At 45.3% G+C, this 24828-nt stretch overlaps 1 protein-coding gene across 1 annotated transcript in view; it reads left to right on the forward strand.

The window, feature by feature from the left end:
• Positions 1–3259: 3259 nt before the first annotated feature.
• Positions 3260–24828, forward strand: part of ASAP2 (ArfGAP with SH3 domain, ankyrin repeat and PH domain 2) — a 203239-nt gene continuing 181670 nt past the window's right edge. The window contains exon 1 of the mRNA XM_032172619.2: positions 3260–3392. Within this exon, the coding sequence (XP_032028510.2) occupies positions 3267–3392 (126 nt within the window). The 5' untranslated portion in view covers positions 3260–3266. The remainder of the gene's footprint in view (positions 3393–24828) is intronic.

Below are 24828 nucleotides of genomic sequence, written 5' to 3' on the forward strand. Positions count from 1 at the left end.
AATTAGCTAGTCTAAGCTACACTCTTTAGGGAGGCTAGTTTACTTATCACAGAGAAGCAATTTATAACCAAAACCCAAGTTTTCATTTGTAAAATAGTTTCTGGGTGCTAAAGTGAGATAACTGTGGTAAATGTATTCAATTTTCTCTCACTTTGGGGATAAATGGAAACACAATTTTGGGGAGAGTATTATTAAGTTACAAAAATAAACTTTCAGTTATACTTCCATGTTCACATCACCAGGGTTTTTAGGTTGTTGTTTCTATTTCTTACCATCGTTCTTTCAAAGCACATATTTGCCCATTCCAAGAATAATCATTTACAAGTTAGCAGCAAGTGAACTGGACAAGTCTTGTGTAAACCAGCCAACCCTCAAGCAAATTTCAGAGTCAAGAACATATTTTACACCTTGATCTGAGTGTGACAAATCCCAGGTTCTTGTGAACTACTAGAGGCAGAAGATTCCTTTGGGAAATGAGCTGTTGGCCAATCTCACTGGGCTGCTAAAATTTCATTTTTGAGAGGAGAGTCTCTTCTCTGGAAGCGATGTCTTTAACATCGCGTTTTCATTCTCTCCTTTTCCTCTTTTTCTTCTTTTCCTTCTCCTTCTTCCTTCTTCTTCTCCTTCTCTTTTTTTTTTTTAAATAATACAGGCCTACAATCTCTTACTGAAACCCCAAGGGCCAGATATGTGTGGATTCAGAAATTTTCGGATTTTAGAAAGGTAACACATTGTATATAATATATATTCCTAATTACACCCAGTAGGGTCTGGGGCAATACTTCATAATCAACCATGTTTATATTTTGCAGCAAAACATACATATTCACATGAAGTAGGATAAACAAGCCCACACATAGCCTCACGTCAGTTCATTTCAGGTGAATTTTACTATTAAGAACTATTTGTAAAGCTACATTTTCAGGGCTTTTTAGATTTAATAATTCTGGATAAGGGAGTATAGGCCTGTAATGTCATTATCAGCATACTCTTCTCTTGATACATTTAAAAAAAATGAGTACGTGTAGAGTGTTTGCTTGATCCATGTTGAACTTTAATTTTATTATTTATTGGAAGCTACTCATTCTTTTATTAATCTCAGAAAGGCATTAGCTATGTTTTGCTCTGGTCTTGCTTTAATTCTAGGCTTATGCAGTAGGCAAATTAGATTTCTAAGGGGTGATGGAGGACTAAATGGCTCTAGCATTCTACCAATTTGGTATCCTCTTTAGGCCACCAATGAACTTGGTAACTAATTGTTGTTTTCCACCAGCCTTGCAATGCAACACAGCTTTGCAATTTTTTTTTTTGAGGCTACTAAAGGTTCCTGTACCTGCAAAACTAAACCAAAATAAACAAGAACTGGAGTTGTATATAAAGAGAGAACAGAGAATACCAAGCTTAACTTTGTCCTTGTAGAAGTATTGATTAGTCTGGTTAATGCTGTACTAGACATCAAGGAAAAACCCGACTTTCTTTCTTAGATCCCTCATAGCCTCATAGAGACCAGCTCTCTACAAATCAAGACTTGAAAACTTATTCAGGATATTCCCTCATGTCAAAAACTGTAGCTGGGAAACTAGGTAGGAGGGAACAGAATCTGCCTGGTGTTGGAGAGGATGTATTAATATAAATAATAAACACAAAACATGAATTGTAGAAGGCTGCAAATAGAGGAAACCTTCAGACACCAAAAGGATCAAAAAACAGAAGAAACAGACACAATTTTTAAATTGTAACTTGTTGTCTAGTGCAATGATAAAAGCTATCCACGAATACAGCGATTTTAGAAAGTTAAATTTTACATGTGGTGCTACTAAAATACCAAAGGCCATACATAATGTCTGACCTAAGCTGCCACCTCATATAGCAACTTCTTACATGGGAGCTTTAAAAAGATTGTTTGACTGGTCCACTGTCCTGCAGTGTCAGGAGACGGCTTTGTCTGACATACTGAATTTCCAATGTCTCTCACACTTCCTCCTTTTCAGATGCACAAAAGGTTTTTGTAAAGTTTCTCTTGGTTTTACTGCTGGCAGCTACAGAAACCATGCCACAAGTCTGGTGTAGAGTTATAGGGTGTGATTTTATTTGACTGGTATCTTCAGAGCTTCTGGATTTTTCAATATAACCGAGAATTTCCTTAAGAGCTGTAAATGAAAATCGGTACCAGTTCGAACCCTTTACTGGCCCGGTTTTGTGTGAGGTTGGCTGGCTGCTGTAGCACGTTCTAACCCTCCTCCTCTTCCTGCACCCCCTCGGTTCCCTCCTCTGCCTGCAGGAATACCACTTCAGGGCGGTCAGTAGCCCTCCCAGGGTGGGTCCTGGCCTAGTACCCTAAAACTATAACCGAGAATACCTATCATTGAGCAGCTTAGGAAACGCGACTGGGACTTTTAGTATGGGCCCCTCACCGCTCTGAAGCACTCACACTTGAGTCAGGGAACATGGGTTTATCTTGTGCTCTTGGGCACACTATGTTCCCTATATAAAATAAGCACCCATCTCTTCATCTATCTCCTAGGGCTGCGAGGATACAATGACTGCACGCAAAGCGTACCTTCACAGTCAGGTCACTTCTGACGCCCAGCTGTGGTCCCCGCAGGGTGCCCGCGGGCGGAGCGCATCGTCCGGCAGGGGGCGAGCTCTGCACCCCGCTTTCCTCATGGGCCGGCGCGGCCCGCCGTTCAAGTGGGGAGCCCAGAGGTGCTCCGCGCCGTGGGCGGGGGGCGGTTGGCGCGCACGGGGCCGGACTCCGGCCGGGCGCACCTCCACACGCACCCTCGCCGGCCGCGGGTCGGAGTCCGGGCCTCGGGCGGCTGGGGGCGGGGCATGGGCGCGGCGCGCGGGGCCCGGAACGCCGAGACAATGCGGCGCGCGGCGGCCAGGAACGGCTCGGCGGGCCGGGGCGCGCGCCGCCTTCCTTCCTGCGGGCTCCGCTTCCCGGCCCGATTGGCGGCCGGTCCTCCCCCCCTCCACCCGGCCGGCCACCCCCCCGGCCGAACCCCTCTCTCCGGGAGGACCGGGGCCCCTCTGGTGGCGGGTATTCCCGGCTGCCCCCCCCTCGGGGCTCTTCGAGATGACCGGCGGGGAGGACCGGACCCTCGGCGGGCAGGCAGTCAGACTGGCTGAGTGCCGCTGCCCCCCAGTCCCGCCGGCTCCCGGCCCCCGGCCTCCTTTGTCCCGGGCCGGACGGCGGCGGCCGGCGGTCGTACGGCGGTCGGACCCCGGCGGCATGAGGCGGCGGCCCCCCTCGCGCCGAGGCGATGCCGGACCAGATCTCCGTGTCGGAATTCGTGACCGAGACCCATGAGGACTACAAGGCGCCCACGGCCTCCAGCTTCACCACCCGCACGGCGCAGTGCCGGAACACCGTGGCGGCCATCGAGGAGGTGAGGCGGCCTGCGCGGCGGCTCCGGCCGCAGGTATCCCGCGCCCCAGCCCCGCCCGCCGCTCCCGCATCCGCATCCCGGGAAAACTTTCTTTGCTCCGAAGCCGGACGCGGCTGGGCCAACCCTGCCCGAGACAGAAGCCCTTTGTTCCCGCCTAGGTGGCTCGGAGGAGATGGGTGATGGCCACCTAGGGCCTCTTTAAGACCTCCCTTCTCTCGGTCTCGTGGCCCTCACGGGGTTCCCCGGCCTGGTCCTTTCCACGCAGCGCGGCCAACTTTGGCCAGAGTCGGGGTCGGCGGCGAGCGGGGGATCCCGCTGCCCGCCGCCGCCCGGGGTCTTTGGTCCGCGGCGCGAACCTTACCAACTTGTTATTGAACTGGACCGGCGGGGGCAGCTCCGCGCTCCGAGCTCCCCGCCGCAGCCCCCGAGCCCAGCGGGGCCCCCACCCTCGGGTCCGCGGGTCCGGGGCATGCCGGGCTGCCCGGGAAGGCGTGCCCGCCTCAGCCAGGGCGGCCTGGCTGCCCTCCACCCGTGCCCGGAGAAGGCACTGCGGGCAAGGTGTGTGAGAGTCGGCGCTTCTGGGTCTAAGAGGCCTCCAGGAGCCGCTCCCCAGTTACCTGGGTCTCACCTGCTTGAACCCGGAATGCCGCCCTTCCCCCTCAACCTGGAAAAGGCCTGGTTTTAGTAAAGTGTTTTCAAGGTGCAAAGTCATCACGCCCAGCTGCTAACCAGCACGCTCTCCAGGTCCTGGGGAGAGGAACACGTAGGAACGAAGAAGCTTGGTTGAAAATTAAAGCCGTGGGGAGAGGGGCAGAGTCTGTGAGTCCAGGGGCCACCGTTGGCTGTGGTTTGAGGCACATCCTCACCTCCAGTCCTCCTTTTCCTTACCCACCAAACGGGATTAGTAATGCATCCTTTCCAGGATCGGAGACTGTGAAGTGCTTAGCACTCTGCTCGGCTCAGAATAGGTTTACAAGCCACACGTGTGACCATAGTGAATCCATGATTAAATGTCTCTTGGCCAGGATGTCAGGTTACAGTTTTAAAATTGGATATTGCAGGTGTTTTAGCAGAAGACGCCTGGGCTAGCAGGAGTGAGGGGAGGTCACTTTAAAGAGCTTTAAATGAGGCAATGGCATTATTTTTTTTTCTTTTTTCTTTTTTTGCCCATTTGAACAAAGCATCTGTTATTAGGAATTGCTTGAAAAAAAAATCCAGAATGTTTTCCCTTAATGGAAAAATTTTTTCTTTGTAGCTGTAAACAGTCAATAAAAGGGAATCAAAAGTAACAGATTCAGCATTCTGAATGCTGTTAATATAGCTTGGGTAGCCTTCCTTCTCTCCATTTAATTTGGCGAAAGAGAGCTGCATGTAAACCTTTCCTATGAATTCGGTGATTCCCCAGATCACTTAATTCTACTTTTAGCAGCAAGGCTTACAAATGATGCCTTCAAATGAGGCAGACGGGGATGGGTGAATGAAATTTTTTCCTAAGTGCCAGTTAAAAAGCACAGTGTTTTGAGAATACACCATTAATAATGTTTATGGAATGACTGCAACCAAAAAGGTAGCTGAATATTTCTTAAGGGAAGGAAGCATTGTGCATGATGTCTTTCTTTAGGAAGCTTGATTATGTTTAAAGTTCTGTTGCTTTTCCCCACTGCAGTTTGTCAGTTAAATATTATTAACACTGGCAAATGTTGGAAAGCCAAGCAGATAGGAATTGCTATTAAAATTGGCATACCCTTTCTCTGATTAATTTTAGTGTACAGTGTATAATTCCAAAGCTCTTTTTGTATGCTGTGCAGGAGATTACCCTAGAGCTCAGTTACTGAGCAGATTACAAAGAGACTGGATTTGGTCATTTCATTAAATTGCAAGCTTGCTTCATGTTGCCGTCTAAGCCCAAGAATTGGTTCAAGTCTCAAAATGGAAAAATTAAAATCATTTCAGGTTTATTTCACTTTAAGCAAATCTACATACATGCTATGATGATGGTATGTGTGAGCTTGGTTTTAGAACTAAATTTGAAAGTTGTTCACTTTCTGAGGTAAATCAATGTGGATTTCTTTAAATAATGATATTTCCCAGGTGTCTAATGTTCGTTTCTATTACCAAAACTTGTTCTTTGTATGGTTTAATAGCAATTGATGTGTATGGTATTTTGGTTTTAAACAAAAATCTCATACTGAGACGAAACATGAGAGGGTATCATGACATAAAGTTACTCATTTAACAAATAAATAAAATTTGCAAGCTCTTGGTCTTATGTTTAAACAAATGAATCACGGAACTAGCAAACTAGTTTTATATTTATTTATTTATTTATTTATTTGAGACGGAGTTTTGCTCTTGTTGTCCAGGCTGGAATGCAATGGCACTATCTTGGCTCACTGCAACCTCTGCCTCCCAGGTTCAAGCGATTCTCCTGCCTCAGCCTCCCAAGTAGCTGGGATTACAGGCATGCACCACCATGCCCAGCTAATTTTTTCTATTTAGTAGAGATGGGGGGTTTCACCATGTTGGTCAGGCTGGTCTCGAACTCCTGACCTCAGGTGATCCACGTGCCTCGGCCCCCCACAGTGCTGGGATTACAGGCGTGAGCCCCCACACCGGCCAGCAGACTAATTTTAAACTGATTAACCTTTTTGAATCTGTTATTTCCAATGTAGGTTATATCTGCCAAAGAATCATTTTACAATTAAAATGTGCTGTTTCGATTTGCCTACTTGTTGCTGGAATATCATTATAGTAACTGTTGGGTCCCTATCCTGTACTATGAAACTCACAGGTATTGAATTCAGTCCTTATCTCTGCTTTATACGTGAGGAAATTGAGGCTCAGAGAGGTTAAGTAATTTGCTAAAGGTTATAGAGCTCTGAAGTGGACTTTGAACTTGGCTCCTGCTGTTTTCAGAAACCGTGCTGCTTCCTGTTACTTTTCATAAATTACTCCTTTGTCAGATTGACCTGGGTTCAAGTTCAGACTCCACCACTTGTCAGCTGAGTGAACTTGAGTGAGATGCCTAACATTTTCTCATTTTCCTCAGCTTTAAAGTCTGGGTAATAATACCTGTCAACTTCAGAGGATTGTGGCGAGGGTTTAGTAAGATAATACACAGCACAGAAGCTGCCAGACAATTGGTTACCAGATTATATAGTGAGTCCACAGGCCCCAGTGAGGGCTTTTGGAGTGAGGATGGGATTTACATGGGTGGAAGTGTCAGGGAAATGGCTGAATGGCTGAATGGGTGAGTGCATGAAACACTACCGTGTATCTGTTAACCCGTATGTTTTGTTTTGTTTTGTTTTTTTTTTTTTGAGACAGAGTCTCGCTCTGTCGCCCAGGCTGGAGTGCAGTGGCTCGATCGCCGCTCACTGCAAGCCCCGCCTCCCAGGTTCACGCCATTCTCCTGCCTCAGCCTCCTGAGTAGCTGGGACTACAGGCGCCCGCCACCATGCCCGGCTAATTTTTTTGTATTTTTAGTAGAGATGGGGTTTCACCGTGTTAGCCAGGATGGTCTAGATCTCCTGATTTTGTGATCCGCCCACCTCGGCCTCCCAGAGTGCTGGGATTACAGGTGACCCATGTGTATTTTTTAAAAGTTTGTTGTCAGGCCAGGTGCGGTGGCTCACGCCTGTAATCCCAGCAGTTTGGGAGGCCAAGGCGGGCGGATCACCTGAGGTCGGGAGTTTGAAACCAGCCTGACCAACATGGAGAAAGCCTGTCTTTACTAAAAATACAAAATTAGTTGGGTGTGGTGGCGCATGCCTGTAATCCCAGCTACTTGGGAGGCTGAGGCAGGAGAATCACTTGAACCCAGGAGGTGGAGGTTGCGGTAAATTGAGATCGTGCCATTGCACTCCAGCCTGGGCAACAAGAGTGAAACTCCGTCTCAAAAAAAAAAAAAAAAAAAAAGTTTGTTGTCCTGGCAGCTGGTGAGAGCATACCTGTATTTTATAATTTTTCACTTGACCACCTTCTCTGGTTCAAGTCATCATTTTGTACAATTTTAGCAAACTTAGCAAAGTCTGGTGCTGCAACCAGAGTCTGCCTGTGCTTTTGGAAATAATGGAAAAAATAAGCAGTTGTGGCAGAAATTTGAAAAGTAAGGGTTTTTTGTTCCTTTTTTTTTCTTCTTTTTTTTGGTTTCTTCGAGCCTCTGGGTACTTTGAAATGTTCTCAAAATAGGGAAAAGTTGTATACATATTTGGAATATTCGTGTTTTTAGTTAGACCCTCCTTTATAGCACCATCCATTCTGCCTTGCTTATTTGGCATTGATGTAGTTTTAAAAATAAATTGGATGTTGACTTGTAAGTATTAAAATTTAATCTACTTCCTTCCGGGGCCATAATTCTCTACTTTGTTGTCCTTGGTTACCTCGGCAATCCCATTGCTGTCATAAGCACAGGGTTCTAACTGCAGGGGTGGGGTGAGCATCTGGGCCTGCAGGCTCCCAGGGGCCGTGCCGTCCATGGGACCAGACCCCTCCTAGCAGCAACAGTGGGAACTAGGGCTATGTGCTTTTTGGCAAGAATGTGATTCTGAATGTTAGCCCTTTGTGACTTGTTTGAAAAACAGTTCCTCCAAGTCCCCAGATGAACAGATTATTGCTGTCTTCAGAAGTACATCACCTTCTTGCCCAGAGCATTCATGTTTTTGGAAGTAAGCCTTGATGGGTCAAACAGGGCCACCTTTTAAACTGTGTTCTGAAATTTGAATTTCAGAAAATTTTGAATCACTTAAGGAAGCAGCCATTTTCTCTTCATATGTGAGCCTTCCTCCCTGCCCCCTGGTGAGTGCTAAATTCAGTTTCTTTCTTAGGCTTAATAGTAGAAGTACTGATGCCACTCCTCGTGGGTTCCAGGTCCTGCCATGCACTCAGGATTCCTGAGTCCTTCAGTATGCTAGGCTGTGTGTGAGGTGGCAGGAATAGAACACCAAGAAGAATATGTTCTCTCTTTGAAGGGACCTACAGTCCAGCGAGAGGAACAGAATCCTGTAAACAAATCAGTGCAATAAAATCTGAGGACCACATCTGTAGGAATGCCTGGAGTCTTGTGGATGTGCAAGGGTGCAGGTGGTCCCAGGGCGTGGGGCTGTGGTGAGGGAGGGCCTTATATGATGTCGTATCATTGAGTCTTGAAGTCCAGGCAGTTACCTGTGGGTTACCAAATGCTAAGGCACTAAGCTGATTCATTATGGTCTTCTGTACCTGCCTCCCTGCCTTAGGTAAATATTGATCTACTCCTGAGGTGGTGGCCAACTCAGTGTCTGCGGTGGGATTTTCACAGTCACCTGGTCTCCAGAGGGCTGCTCAGACCAAGAATTTGGAGTGATCCTCAATTCTTCCTGTGCACCCCACATTTCCAGGTGCCGGTGCCTTCCTTTGTGGAGCATATACACGCATTCTAGGCCCGCACTGTCTGATGAGGCGGCCTAAGACAAATCCAGCTCTCAGCCGCCATATTGCAAGTGCTCAGTAGCCACACGTGGCTGGTGGCTACCATGTTGGCTCAGCAACCAGTGGGAGAGGCATCACCTGGAAGCTTGCTGAAATGCAGAGCTCTGGGTTCCACCCAGGACCTCAATTTTTACAGCATCTCCATGTACACCACAGGCACCTGAGAGCTTGCGAAGCACTGTTCTAGACGGAACCCTGGCTGCACACTGGAGTTGCTTGGGTGTTTGTGAAGCAGAGCTGCCTGGCTCCACTCCCTAAAATTCTGACTTAAATTGGTCTGGGTGGGGCCTGGAGCCTTGGCATTTTTTAAAGCCTCCTCCCAAATAGGGTTGATAATCACTGATAAACAGACAGTTATGTAACAACCTTAGGCAGTTGATAAGTGCTGTAAAGGAAAATCATGCATAACATGGGGATAGAAAGTGGTTCTGGAGATCAGGAAACCGAAATCAGGAAAAGCCTCTCTGCAGAGGTGACATTTGAGCAGGCTGGAATGCAGAGAGGAAGCCAGCCACAGAAGATGTGGGAATAGAACAGCTTGGGAAAAGGCCCTGAAATGCCAATGGGCGGGATCATGGAAGGACTGAAGGAAGGTCAGGGTGTGTGGGGAGGAGTGGGCAAGGGAGAGAAGGATGAGAGACGGGCAGAGGGGTTGGCAGCGCCAGGTCACACAGGGCCTTGTCCATCTTGGGGAAGGAATTTGGATTTTGTTCTGGTGTGATGGGAAGCTGTTGAAGGTTTTTGAGCAGGGAATAACATGGTCCGATTTCCATTTTAAAGACTTCACTGTGGTTGTTCTAGGGAAAATATACTAGTAGGGCATGAAAGGAAAGAGGGAGACCAGTTGTGGGGTGAGGGGCTATTTCAGTCATCCAGGTGAGAGGGTCTTGGACGAGGAGGTAGCAGGGGGGATGGTGGTAAGTGGCCTGATTGAGGTCCATTGTACAGGAAGAGGAGTCCAAAACTACTGATGGATTATCATTATTGTGTGCTATTGGCATAGAGGTAGACCCAACAGAGCTCCTGCCCCAAACAGGGCAACAGTCAAGCTCAGTTCATCCAAGCCCCCTGAACAGACCTTCCAGCATCCCCGTGGTGAAGCTGGTGCTGTCTAGAGCTACTTAGTGTCAGAATCCAGGCCAGCTCTTTGCTGCTTGATGTGACTGGTTATAGGACTTGTGTTGGGACCAGTTCCAGGGTCAATCAAGGAAAGATTGAAGCATAGCTGCATAGACTGGGGCCCAGGGAAAGAGAGAAGCATGGCTGCATAGACTGAGACTGAGGGGTCTGCTCATGCGACCCTCTGCTGTTTCTATGCAGACTACAGCAGGTGATACTTTTGGGCATTGTCAGTTGACTGGGATGCTGTCCCCATTTCAGCTCCCCAAACACTCCTCTTTCTTTCCCTACTAAAGAGAGGTGACGTTCCGTGATATGAACCTACCTCCTTTGCTTATGCCTTTTCTGTGTAATGTGGCCTCCAAGTGGATTGCTAGGGCCCTTCCAGGTACTTTTTTTCTTTTCTTTTCTTTTTTTTGTTTGAGATGGAGTCTTGCTCTGTTACCCAGGCTGGAGTGCAGTGGCGCGATCTCGGCTCACTGCAACCTCTGCCTCTCGGGTTCAAGGGGGATTCTCCTGCCTCAGCCTCTGAGTAACTGGGATTACAGGTGCCTGCCACCATGCCTGGCTAATTTTTGTATTACTAGTAGAGATGGGGTTTCACCATGTTGGCCATGCTGGTCTTGAACTCCTGACCTCAGGTGATCCGCCCACCTTGGCCTCACAAAGTGCTGGGATTATAGGCGTAAGCCGCTGTGCCTGGCTGCCCTTCCAGGTGTTTTTATACCATTATCGTTTTTATCATGTCAACAATGTCTTGGAATAAACAGACTACCAACCCGAGCTGGAATACGTGGGCTGTATTTTTATGATGATGGTCATTTCTATGAAGGGATTTGACTGATTGAGTTTCTTCACTCATAAATGTATATTGGGCCCCTACCATATGTTATCACTGCCAGGTGCCGGGGATGTAAAAGTGGACAGGATGGCCTGGGCGTCTAAAAAAAAAGGTGAACAGGACTAGCTCCTTCCTTAGAAAGCACTTAATAGTCTCATGTTTTATGTGCAGTTCTGTTTCATCCTTTTAACCTTTTTTGTGCCATGGCTCCCTTTGACACTCTGGTGAAAATGCCTCTTCAGAAAAATGTTTTTTTGTTTTTTTTTTGTTTTTTTTTTTTTTTTTTTTTTTTTTGAGATGGAGTCTCGCTGTCGCCGAGGCTGGAGTACAGTGGCGCGATCTCGGCTCACTGCAGGCTCTGCCCCCCGGGGTTCACGCCATTCTCCTGCCTCAGCCTCCCAAGTAGCTGGGACTACAGGCGCCCGCCACCTCGCCTGGCTAATTTTTTGTATTTTTAGTAGAGACAGGGTTTCACCGTGTTAGCCAGGATGGTCTCCATCTCATGACCTCATGATCTGCCCGCCTCGGCCCCCCAAAGTGCTGGGATTACAGGCGTGAGCCACCGCGCCCGGCCAGAAAAATGTTTTAATGCAGAGAACAAAATAAGATTTTGAAGGAAACTAATTACAGTCATGCATTGCTTAATGACGAACATGCATTGTTAAAAGATTTCTTCGTTGTGCGAACATCCTAGAGTGCACTTACACACACCCAGATGGCATGTAGACACCTAGGCTATATGGTAACAGCCTATTGCTCCTAGGCTGCAAACCTTACAGCATGCCACCGTGTTGAATACTGTGGTAACTGCGACACAGTTACAGTCTTTGTGTATGGTAAGTGTTTTTGTATCTAAACATAGAAAAGACAGTAAAAATCCCTCTTATAATCTTATGAGAGGTTGTATGTGTGGTTCATTGTTGACTGAAATGTCGTTATGTGGAGCACAACTGTATATTGAAATTCAGTTAGCAGAATATTTTAAAATTTTTTGCCATGCTTATAATGCTTCTTTACTAAAGCATTTAATAAGATTTAGTGGTGGGTCTAATAAATACCTTAATTTTGAGGTATTGATGAATATAAACAATATGAGATATTTCTAATAAACATAATGTAATATTTATATATCTTTTATTGGAGTTGCAAGTATTGATAACATTACCATGTGTTGCTTACATTTGTAATTGAAAGATATGATAAATTTCAGTTAGACCCTAATGAAAATAGAGATAAATTTTTTTTTTTTCCAATCCAAGTTTATGGACCCCCTGAATTCAGACTGAGAATTCCAGGCTTGATGGTAAGATTTGTTTAGCTAGTTTTTTTTTTTGGAGTGATGGATTCTTTAACAACTCTGTTTGTTAAATATAATTATTATATTTCGTAATTATTATACTGTCATTGCCATGAATTGGTTCTAAGAGTCTAGCTGAGAAGAGTTGCACCCTAGGCCAGTATTAGAATTACGAGGCACTAAAGGTGTTTAGAAGCGCTCTTGGCAGGGAGCCATCCATTGTGGTTTTACGTCCGTGGGGTGCCCTCTGTTCTTTCAGGGTTATGGCTTGGCAGCTTCTCATCTGATCCCACAGGTTAGTTCATATACTTGTGCATGCCTCAAGAGTTTAGCAGAGCTGCAAATTGGACCTTCTGAGTCTTGTAATTAGGATTCTGAGCTGGGTGGGTCCTACAACCCAGCTCTCCTATTTGTGCCTTTCTTGTTTGTCTCACATGGCATGTACTGCCCTTGACTCTGCAGGGCAAGTTCCATTGTGAAGCACCAGAAGATTCATGGGCACCACCTACCCAGAATTTTAAGGGAGACTTTGCAGTGTGTGTTGTTTTCAGTGAGGGTATGGATTTGAAATGCTGCTGCTGTTGCAAGAGTGTGTTGGGGATATCCAGAGTGTGGGTGAAGTCAATGTCAGTTGATACATTTTTTTTTTTTTTTCTGAGACAGGGTCTGGCTCTGTTGCCCAGGCTGGAGTGCAGTGGTGCAATCTTGGCTCACTGCAGCCTTGACCTCCTGGGCTCAAGTGATCCTCCTGCCTCAGCCTCTTGTGTAGCTGGGACTACAGGTGTGCCCCACCATGCCTGCTTAATTTTTATTTTTTTTGAGACAGTGTCTCGCTCTGTCACCCAGGCTGGACTGCAGTGGTGCCATCTCGGCTCACTGCAATCTCTGCCTCCCAGGTTCAAGTGATTCTTGTGCCTCAGCCTCCTGAGTAGCTGGGATTACAGGTGCCCACCACCACACTCAGCTAATTTTTGTATTTTTAGTAGAGACGGGGTTTTGCCATGTTGGGCAGGCTGGTCTTGAACTCCTGACCTCAAGTGATTCGCCCACCTTGGCCTCCCAAAGTGCTGGGATTGCAAGTGTGAGCCACCATGCCCGGCCCCTGATTAATTTTTATATTTTTTATAGAGAGGGTTTCTCCATGTCATGGCTGGTCTTGAACTCCTGGACTCAAGCGATCCTCCTGCCTGGCCCTCCCAAAGTGCAGGTATTATAGGTGTGAACCACCGTGCCCAGCCTCCTCCTTGTCTTTTCTAACATTTATGGGGCACTTATTGTGTGCCAGACATGCTTTAAATTGTCTACATATATCAATTATTAACTCATTTAGTTATTACCAAAATGCTATAGGGTCCAGCGAAATTAGGCCACGTTACCAAGTTCATGGAGCTTGGAAGTGATGAAGTCAGGATTCATTCGAATCAAACATTTTGACACCAGAATCTGCTATTTCTTTTAACAGCCAACAGCCTCAGTAGAGCCCGTGCCCACCAAGGCCCTTGGTGTTGCACCCTCTGTGGCCAGCACGCCCTCCCTTCTTGTTAGTGTTAGAAAGTTGCAGCTATTGCATTGCTTGAGTGGGTGCTTCTGGCAAATCCTTGTTGCTTCTCGTTTCCTGTTGGCCTCATCTGTCCTCTTTGCTGCAGAAATTGTGCTTCTTTCCCCTCCTCACTGCTCTGCTGACATGCCCAGCCCCACAGAGCAGAGTGGCCAGGGGCATTGCTCACACCGTGGCAGGAGGCCTTCCCTGCTAACGGTGTTATTAACGATGTCATTTTTCCACTCCATGCTGAAGATGGCTTTGTCAATAAAATCAGGTGGTTGATGAAGACAGTTTCCTCTCATGATGAATTCCCATGTCTTTTAGGATTCTAGCCAGGCAGTCAGGATTGTCGGGACCTGTTTCCCCAGCTTCTCAGAAGGAATCATGTTCTTAGAGGTTTGTTGTTTTTTTTTTGAGACGGAGTCTTGCTCTGGAGTGCCGTGGCACGATCTCGGCTCGCTGCAAGCTCCACCTCCCGGGTTCACGCCATTCTCCTGCCTCAGCCTCCCAAGTAGCTGGGACTACAGGCGCCTGCCACCACGCCCAGCTAATTTTTGGTATTTTTACTAGAGACGGGGTTTTACCGTGTTAGCCAGGATGGTCTCCATCTCCTGACCTCGTGATCCGCCCCCCTCGGCCTCCCAAAGTGCTGGGATTACAGGTGTGAGCCAGCGCGCCCGGCTTTTTTTTTTTTTAAATGAAAAAATAATGATGACAATGCTAACATTTCTCTGAGCTTTAATTCTGTATTAAGGACCGTGCTGTGTTTTAAACTGATGATTTGATCCCCTCAACAGTCCTGAGGTTGGTCCTATAGTGACTTGCCTCCAGGTTCCACATCCCACAACCAGCAATTGATAGAGTAAGAATCCCAGTGCTGTGGAGGAGGTCCCACTCCTCTTCGTCTTTTAATGCCCCATCTGCCAGTCTCCTGCTGGGCTCTCTGTTGCCTGGGAAGATTTCTCTGTAGGTGTTTCTGTGGGTTTCCTTAGTGCAGGTTAATGATGGTTGTTGATCACCTGCAGTCCCCACTGTCGCTGAATGTGATTGCCTGGAGGTCATCAGACACCAACCCCTGGGGAGGCGCTTAACATCAAAGGTGTTTATTAACTTGACCTTGACTGATTGGCCCCCTTAGAGCTGAGGGGCCAAGAACACTGTCACTGTGTGAAAAGGACTAGGAGCCACCCAGACCCATAGAGTATTCCCTTCGTTTCAGCAAATCTGTATTTTGAGGCTGCCACTGAAGGGTGAATTGTGGATGTGGCATGTCTAGGCAGACTCAGGTGGAGAGGAGTCAGCTCCCTGTTAACAGAGGACTTTGGAGAGGTTTTGAAAGGAAGGGAGAATGTTAAGGCTTTGTACTGTATTCCCCTGATAGCCTGAATCTGTTACCAGCTCTTGGACCTTGGAGCAGGTGACTTCACTGGTCCTGCCTCAGTTGCGTCATTTGTAACATGGAGGGTTGGACGCAATGAATCCAGTTTTTCCAGCTCTTGACCTTCCGTGTCTACTGCTGTCTGCAACACTTCCCCTGCCTCTTGCCACCCTTGCTTTTTTTGCCATCGTCTCTGCTTTTTTCTTTATCTTGACTGTTTATATTTATACTTTCCAAGAAGTTAGAGCTCAGAGTGAACGTTACCTCTTTCATCCCCTTCTTTAAAGATTCCCTCCTTGGGGATATCACTGGAGTTGATGTGGTGGTTGGTACTTGAGCTGGAATCCCAATGGGTGCCTTGCCGGTTTGAGTTTGGGCCAAATGAGGCCGTGGTGTTTGCCATCCGTCTTGCCTTAGAGCAGTATTTTTTGCAGTCTTTGCTGCTTTCGTTGGTCTCTTAATTAAAACTTTGTTGTGCTTTGCTTCTCTGGTGAAAAGCAGGTTGTGTTAGTGATGATCACGGGATTTTGTGGTCATTGAGTAATGTGGACTGTTGAACTTTAAGAAAATACTGATTTTCTTATATCCAGTGAGCTTCCTAGATTTTGGGGGGAGCCAGTGTTCTCATTGGAAGATGTGCTCTCTAGTGTGAAGCAGTGATTTTCACATTTGCCCTGTGATTTGGTTGTGTTTATGTTGTGGAGCAGAAAGACCTAGCCAGGGAGTTAAGAGAGTGGGATTGGAGTTGTAAGGTCACCTTATTGTCACCTTGAGCCAGTTAACTGTGTATCTGGTCTCTAACATGAGAGATTTGGACTAGATGTTCTCTGACCATCCTCCCTGACCTAAAAATTCCATAGTTCTTTGTATTCATATATACTGGATGTGAAAAGTCCCTGGAATAAATTATAGGAACAAAAATCAGCCAGGAATGGCTAGTTGATAGTCCTGAAAAGACAACATCGTTGCTGAATCATATCCTCAAGTTGAATTATTTATTTTTGAAAAAACCTTTCTGTAGCATCCTGAGAAACTTATTTTTTATTGTTGTTGCTTCTTTAAAAAAAAAATTGAGATAGAATTCACATACCATAAAATTCACCATTTTAAAGTGTCCAACTAAGAGGTTTTTAGTGTATTCACAAAGTTGTGTAGCCATCACCACTATTTAATTCCAGATCATTTTCATCACCAAAAAGAAACCCCATACCCATTAGGAGTCATTCCCTAGTCACCTGTACCCGAGTCATTGGCAGTCACTCATCTACTTTCTGTCTTTATGGATTTGCCTATTCTGGTCTTTTCATATATGGAAACATACAATATGTGGCCTTTTGTGTCTGGCTTCCTTTATGTAGCCTAATGTTTTTAAGATTCATCCAAATCATAGCATGGATTTGTACTTTATTTCTTTTTATGGCTGAATAATATTCTGTCAAATGTGTATGACACATTTTGTTTATTCATCAGTTGATGGACATTTGGGTTGCCTCCACTTTTAGGCTATTATGAATAATCTTGTGAATATTCTTGTATAAGTTTTTGTGTAGACATATGTTTTCACTTCTCTTGGGTATATACCTAGGAGTGGAATTGCTAAGTCACTTTAACTTTTTAAACTTAAACTTTTTAAAGTCAGTTTAACTTTTTGAGGAGCTGCCAAACTGTTTGCCAAAGAGGCTGCACCACTTGACATTCTTACCAGCCATATGTAAGGGTTCTGATTTCTCCACATCCTTGACAACACTTGTTATTGTTTCTCTTTTTTATTACACCCATCTTAGTGGGTGTGAAGTGGTGGGTTTGATTTGTGTTTCTCTGATGGATGACTAATGATTTTGAGCGTTGTTTTATATGCCCATGGCTGTGTGTATCTTCTTTGGAGAACTATCTATTCAAATCCTTTGCCATGTTTATATTGGATTATTTGTCTTTTTATTGTTGAGTTGTAATCTGGACATTAGACCCAGATCTGATATATAATTTGCTATTAATAATTTCCATTTTGTAGATTGTTTTTTCACTCACTTGATGGTGTCCTTCAAAGGACAAATGTTTTTAATTTTGATGACATCCAGAATAGTCATTTTTCCTTTGGTTGCATAATACAGTCACAAAGATTTACACCTATATTTTCTTCTGTTTTATGGTTTCAGTTCTTACATTTAGGTCTTTGATCCATTTTGAGTTAATATTTGTATATGATGTGAGGTAGGGGTCCAACTTCATTCTTTTGCATGTGGATATATCCAGTTGTCCCGGCACCATTTCTTGGGAAGACTTTAGTTTTCTTCTTGAATTCTCTTGGCATCCTTTTTAAAAGTTGATTTACTTTTGATATATGGGTTTATTTCTGTACCCTCAGTTCTGTTCCATTGATCTTTATGCCTATCCTTTATGCTAGTACCATAAAGCCTTGATTAACTGTAGGCCTTATGGTATGTTTGGAAATCAGGAAGTGTGAGTCTTCCACCTTTGTTTTTCTTTTCCAAGATTATTTTGGCTATTGAGGGTCCCTTGCATTTCCGTATGAATTTTAGGATCAACTTTTCAATTTCTGCAAAAAAGCCAGCTGAGATTTTCATCGAGGTTATGTTGACACTGTAGTTCAATTTGGGGAGTATAGACATCTTAACAATCTATCATAACATCTTCTATCTATGAACCTGGGAGTTTTTTTCATTTTCTTTTCTTTCTTTTTTTTTTTTTTGAGACGGAATTTTCCTCTGTTGCCCAGGCTGGAGTGCAATGGCATAATCTGGGCTCACTGCAACCTCTGCCTCCTATGTTCAAGCAATTCTCCCTGCCTCAGCCTCCCCAGTAGCTGGGATTACAGGTGCCCGCCACCACACCCGGCTAATTTTTGTATTGTTAGTAGAGACAAGGTTTCACCCTATTGGCCAGGCTGGCCTTGAACCCCTGACCTCAGGTGATCCGCCCACTTCGGCCTCCCAAAGTGCTGGGATTACAGACATGAGCCACTGCACCCAGCCTCATTTTCTTGTTTTTAATTTCTTTCAGTAATGTTTTGTAGTTTTCAATGTACAAATCTTACACTTCTTCTGTTAAATGTATTCCTAAGTACTTTATTCTTTTTGATGTGAGTGAAATTGTTTTCTTAATTTCATTTCTGGATTATTCATTGCTAGTGTATAGGAATACAGTTACTTTTTGTATATTGATCTTATGGCCTACAATTTGCTGAATTTGTTTATTGGCTTTTATAGTTTTGTGTATATGTATGTGTATTCCTTAGGATTTTTAATATGTAAAATATCATCTGCAAATAGAGACAGTTTTGTTTATTCTTTAATAAGCTGAGCACCTTTTATTTCTTTTTTTTTTTGAGACAGAGTCTCGCTCTGTCGCCCAGGCTGGAGTGCATGGCGCCATCTCGGCTAACTGCAAGCTCTGCCTCCCAGGTTCACGCCATTCTCCTGCCTCAGCCTCCCGAGTAGCTGGGACTACAGGTGCCCGCCACCGTGCCTGGCTAATTTTTTTTTGTATTTTTAGTAGAGACAGGGTTTCACCGTGATCTTGATCTCCTGACCTCGTGATCCGCCCGCCTCGGCCTCCCAAAGTGCTGAGATTAGAGGCGTGAGCCACCGCTCTGGCCTATTTCTTTTTCTTATCTGATTGCTGGATCAGTTCTTAATCATCTTTAAATTCCCAATGATTTGCACAGAATAGGTGCTCAGTAACTTTACTGATTGACCTCCGTATTAAAAATCAGTTTTTATGTAAGCTGCAGTTTCTTGTATTTAATTTGTTTTATTCTTTATTTGGCCTCTGCGCATGTTGAGAAAATAGGAAGATTTGCTTGCTTGGTCTTTAGTTGCAAAGGAAGTTAGTGGAAATGGTTTTGCATTTGTAAATGGGTTTTAGATATTTGCCTTGTCTGGCCACGGTGCTTGGTAGTCACTCAGGAGGCGTAGAGCCAGGCCTCGTGTGTTCTCTGCAACAGCAAACCCTTTCCAAGCTGTTGTTTCTGCTGGTGAGTGTGGCTGGTGTTTTGGTTGCTTTCTATCAACATTGCCTTGATTTGGTCCCCACAGGAGACTGCTCACTTCTTGACAAAAGGAAATTATTGAGATTCCTGGTTTTCTTCTCACCTTGTAAATTCTCTTGCTTTTGGTTTTTGGCAAATAGGAATGAGGTGTGTTTACTACCGGAGCATCAGGCTGTCAGAACCCGTAGCTTTGGTTTGCCTTGGTTGCAGCCTGCCAGGTTGCATACTTTTGATTTGGAAGAGGTGCCAGTGGGTGTGTTCGCTAGCAGGAATCACCCACAGTAAAAATCATGGGTAGGAGAAATGGCCCTTCACCTTTTCCCATCTTCCTTCCTTCCATTGTCTACCTCCTGGTCCCACCTTTTCCTTGGGGACCGGGATGCTTATGCTGGAATCTAATCAATGTCCAAAACTTAAAATTCTCCTCTCCTCCTCACTTTTTTCCTCTTCATTTTCTCTTGACTTTCATTGCCATGGTCTATTTCCAGACCCTCCAAGGCCTGTGTTTTCTTTTTAAAAGATCCTGTTCCATCCAGAGGAAACTCAAGAGTCCCGCTTTAATTTGGGATTTTAGCCAGAGGCCTTCCTGTGTCTCTCAAGTCACACTTGCAAGCGACCGCTTTGGTGATGACATTTAAAGTTGGCCTCCTTTCCTACCACTCTGACTCCCCTCAATTTTCTAGAGCTGGATTTATTGTTCTATATTTTAAAAATGATTTATCATCTTCTATAGCAATGTTGGAAGGAGCTTAATTTTCGAAGTGCGCAGTTCTCTTTGTGGTCAAAGCAAAGTAAAAGAGATTTGATTGATCTTATGACAAAATTGCTTTAGTCGTAGCTGATAGGAAATCTCTTAAGGGCCCTGTTTTATTTGCTCTTTTAATTTATGAACCTTCTTAGATCCTTCAAGCGTCTGTATACGAAGCCAGTGAGGCCTTATCTGGAACATTCAGACTTCATTTTTGCCCCTAATATGCCATGAAATGCTATAGGGTTCTGATGCTTTGTTAGATTTTGGTGTGAATTAGGGAGTAACAGTGTCAGCAAATGTGTGTTTCAGAAATTTGTTAATTGTTTTTTCCAAAGGAAAATGTACTATTAGCTGGAATAAGCTGGCAGCGTAGGGTGTGCATTAGACCTGGAAGTAAACAAAAAAAGACCCCCAATGAAGTAGAAAGTAACTACTATAAATTATAGCCCATATTGTTTCCCTGTAGGTCAGGGCCATGTCATCCTCAGGCTTCCGGAAAAGACCATGTAGTGAAATAGGAACAGCAGAGACCCAGTGCCTTACAGCTGAGGCCAATGGGAGGGAGGGGAAGAGAGGAGTTAGACCAGCTCAGAAGGGTGGGGCCCCCTTCTACTCTGGAATCCCTGCAGGTCTAACTAAGCCATAGCAGAGCATGTTTATTGATGTTAGGTTGGTCATTAAGAATAGTTAAAATCAGTGTCCTCTGATTTGGTGCGCTGGGATGCACGTAATCCACTGAGGATAGTATCCGTGAAAATAGTTTTTGAACTTTGCTTTGTAAATTTTGATGAGCTTGAGTTCACTGAGAAAATTAATTTCTGTAGAACAATTCCTTCATTTAATGTTGGCCCAAATGAGGCATTTAGTATGGAATTTGGGGCTTGGTGGAATTTTCTGGGACACGTAGCCTAATGTGAGGACAACCATTGCTGAGCAGTGCGAGGGAAGGGAGGATTGCCTAGGGAAATAACTGGTGCCGAGCAAGAGGCTTCCTGCCTGACCTCCAAATACTCTGGCGCTTCCTTTTTGGGGTCAGGAAGCTTCCAAATCCAGAGATCCCCCTGTTTGCAGTTCTCAGTTTTCCTGTGGAACCCCCATACCAGACTGAGTGTGCTTAGGGTTGGGACTAGGTATTACTTCTCTTTGAATCCCAACATGACACCTAGCATACATAATTCTCAGAAAATGTTTGTTGATTGTCAGAGTCCAGCTAATCTTGTTGATTTTGTGATTTCATACCTTTCTCTTTCAAAGGATTGCTGTATGCCTGAAATAAATGCGTTTTGGTTTGCAAAATCAAGGTTGTTGTGTCATCCTTTGAAACAATTAGAGAAGCATGAAAATATTTTAAGGATGATTGAAATCTCCACTCTATAAACCATCCCAATTAATATCCGATTTCTTCTTTGAAAAACATAATCATATCTTTTCTTCTGTAGAACCTTCCCTAACGCTCCTCATTTATCAGAACAAATTTCTTTTCTGAATTCTTGAAGCAATGAGTTTGTGACTCACGTTGTGTGTCCTTTTTTATCCATCCATCCATCCATCTATTTATCCATCTCTGACCATCCATTGATCCATCTTTGGGACAGACCTGGGATGTCTGTGCTCAGAAGCAGAGTGCTCTACATCTGGGAAGCACGGTGGTCATGCCCACAGCTGTCAGGCTCCTTGCATGCTGGGCTGTGGTCCTGGCTTCTCTTGTCTTCTGTAGAGCGGGAGTCTTACCAAAGGAGGGCATGGGAGGGCTAACTTGAGTCAAGGTGCATAAGTTGGAACATTGCAAATGGGGTTCAGGGTACCCAGGATTGTCCCTGTTTGGTCAGGGCAGGGTCAGCAAAGCTGCAGCCTGTTTTTGTATGCAAAAAGTATAAGCTAAAAATAGTGTTTATGGTTTTTAGGGGTTGTAAACAGAATACCAGAAGAAGATGCAACAGAGACCGTGTATATGCAACCTGCAAAGTCTAAAATATTTATCATCTGCTCCTTTATAGAAAAAGTTGTCCCCACCCTGGTTAGAGCTCTGAGTGTGGGTAGATCTGTCTCACAGATCTACTCTGTCTCAGAGTCTGTCTCAGCTGGGCCAGAATACTGAGTTGTGAGGAACCTTAAAGACCCTTGTCTGGTGGTCTGTAGGACGCATGGCCCTGTTTAGACATTCTGCTTGGTATGGTGACCCAGGGACCTGCTGCTGGTAAAAGTAGCCTTTTCTTCCCCAGGAAATGTATATGAAATGAAAGCAAGTACTTTCACCTTTTCCTCTGTGGTCTCGATTTTACCTCCGAGGTCATGAGTAAGTCCAGGTGACAGGTGGGTCAGAGCTGGATTATGGAGGTCTGAGCATGTCAGTTGGAAATTGATTCAGAAGGTTGTGGGGAAATATTCAGGGCTTTTGCGTAGGGGAGTGACATGAGCATAGCTGGGCTTAGGAAGTCTGGCCTGGCATGGTTTGGGATCCTGGGGGAGATGGAGCAGGCTGGAAAGGCTAGGGGCAGGGAGACCAATAGGAAGCATTGGCCACTGCCATGGAAAGTGGTTCTAGGGGTCTGGATTAGGGCATTGGGAATACAAAGGAAGGGACATATTCCAGGGAAGTTAAGTGGCAACTCCTCATCTTCTAGTTTGTGCTGTCACCAGGGTTGGTTGGTGTGTGGTTGGCTCGCTCAGGCCGGCCTTCCCACTTCCCATCCTCCTTTCATAGAGCAGCTGCTCCATACCAGGCCGTGGGTTCTGCGGAGTTCCTGCCTGGAAGGCGCCCATGAGCTGGAGGAAAGGAGAAACAATGGTTCTGCCAGGGAAGAGATGACATTGGATAAGCTCCTTGAAGGCGGAGATTGTGTCCTATGTGCTGCCTCATGCGAGCTAGTCTCACCCTGGGGCACGTAAGGGGCTCAGAAGGTCGGCTGTTTGAAGTCCCACAGCTGGCTGGCCACATAGACGATAATGCTGTACACCAGAAATCAACGTTATAATAAAACTCTTAAAAATCCGGTCTTATCTCTACTTTTAAGGAACCTACCATTTACAAATAAAAAATCAACCACTTATTTATTCATTCAGTGTCTGTTTTCTGTAAAGCACACTGTATGGCTGTATACCCTTATGCATAGTAATTGCCAAAATGCCTATTGCAGGGAGCGGGGTCACCTCCCTGAGGCCATGCAGAACTCGGCATGGGTCTACTTTCCGCCCCTCTTGAGCTTTTGTTTCCCCGAATACCTTTGCGTCATTTCTTGATCTAAGGATGTTCCTTAATGACTTCAAGGGCAGCTTCCAGCTTGGGGATTCTGTAATTTTAAAGTCCAGCTTGCTGAAGGGCTTTGTGGTAAAGGGGGAGTTGGGAGGAAGCCGCACTGAGGTTGTCCTGCTCTGGATGCTGGCCTCTGCACAAAGGTCCTTTCAGCCTGCCGTGGGGAGGACTGTCCTGTGTCACTTCTTCTTCCCTCTTGGGCCCTGGAAGGGAGAACTTGGGGAACAGGTCACAGGGAACCTGGAAAAACAAAGAACATGCCGTCCATCCACTCAAAACATCGGCAGTCTAGCAAACGGTGTGCTCTTCCCTGGCCTAACATCACCAGTGTGTGATCTCTCTCCCAGCACTCACCCAGGGACCAGAAAGGCGGGAGGTCTGGAGAGAGATTGCAGGTGGCTCCTTTGGTCAGTCAGGAGGCATTCCCTTCTTCTGCGTGCTGGAGGGGTGCACCATGGGCCTGGGATAGGCTGTTGTCAGTGGAGCAGAGGTGTCGCCCAGCCAGAAGGGTAAAGGAGCTCAGACCCAGTCCAGGTGTTCGGGTCCTGCTCCCTGGTGAGAGGGAAGTATGTGTGAGAGGATATTTCAGATCCTCCTCTCCTGTGGATCTGGAATCCTGCTCATCTGCCATCCAGCGTCTCCAGCCCTGCTGTGCTTGAGAAGTCTTCATTTCTTACTAGCAGCCTCCATTATCTCCACTTCCTCCATTATCCCCACTTCCTACATTTTCAGGGCACTTGGCCTCTGCTGTACCCTCAGGCCGTAATCCTAAGGGCATGTGCTCTGTGAAGAGGGGGACTTGGGGTTGTGCGCCCCTGTGCCCTGCAGTGCCTGATGCATGAGTGTTGTGCCGACCCTCCCTCAGTGTCGTTCAGCAGTGAGCCTCCTCTAAAGCAAGTTCACCATTTGCACGGTGGACTTGTTTCCTGTGTTTGTGTTATTTCCTAAAACCAAACTGCAGACTCCTGAGGGCAGGATCTCTTTTTTCTTTTTTTAAAATAAGCTCTCATTTGTATTTATACTTGGCTATTTTCACACGCTATTTGGGTGGGACAGGGCTCATGCACATTTTACAGCTGAGAAACAGCATCACAGAGGTTTAATGGCTCTGTAAAATAAGATAATTGGTAAGTGGTAGCCCTGAGACTTTAACCAGGATCTTAACAGCTCTTGTTCAATGAATGATCTTTCTGTAACCCAGAACCAGCTGAGTATTTGGGAGGTCTTCAGTAACCGTTTTATTGAGTTAAAAAAATATGTGGGTAAGGTATTTGTGAGTACACGTGCATATACAAAGATTCTATATGCTTAGAAACTTCTTTGACCAGCCTCTTCATTTGAAAAGGGATTTCCAGGTTTGTATTGCATTGTTTGTTGCATGTTACTGTCTTTGGAAATGACTAGTGAGGACAGATAACTTAGAAATATTTGCATGTTACATCAGAAGAGAGTTAATAGTACTGGTTACTGTTAATACTGGTGGTATTAGCTGTTCCAGCAAAAGGTACTGCTTATTCATAATAACCAGATAATAGCAGCGAGATTGGAGAGTATAGTCTAGATAACTTTATGAGTGTATATATAATTATAATTTAAATGGAATGGAGGTGAATCTTTTAATATGAGGTTTTAAGAGTTCTGGAATTTTAGTGTGAGACATAATTCATGGTGTATGGTTGATAAGGACATACTCTTTTGCCATATAACCTTGGAGAAGTAATAATCTTGAATTATTTATCATTGGAATGAATCATCCTTTTGAGAGAATCATATCTTCCT

Source organism: Hylobates moloch, unplaced genomic scaffold, assembly GCF_009828535.3.
Source record: "Hylobates moloch isolate HMO894 unplaced genomic scaffold, HMol_V3 SCAFFOLD_13, whole genome shotgun sequence".
Classification (NCBI taxonomy): domain Eukaryota; kingdom Metazoa; phylum Chordata; class Mammalia; order Primates; family Hylobatidae; genus Hylobates; species Hylobates moloch.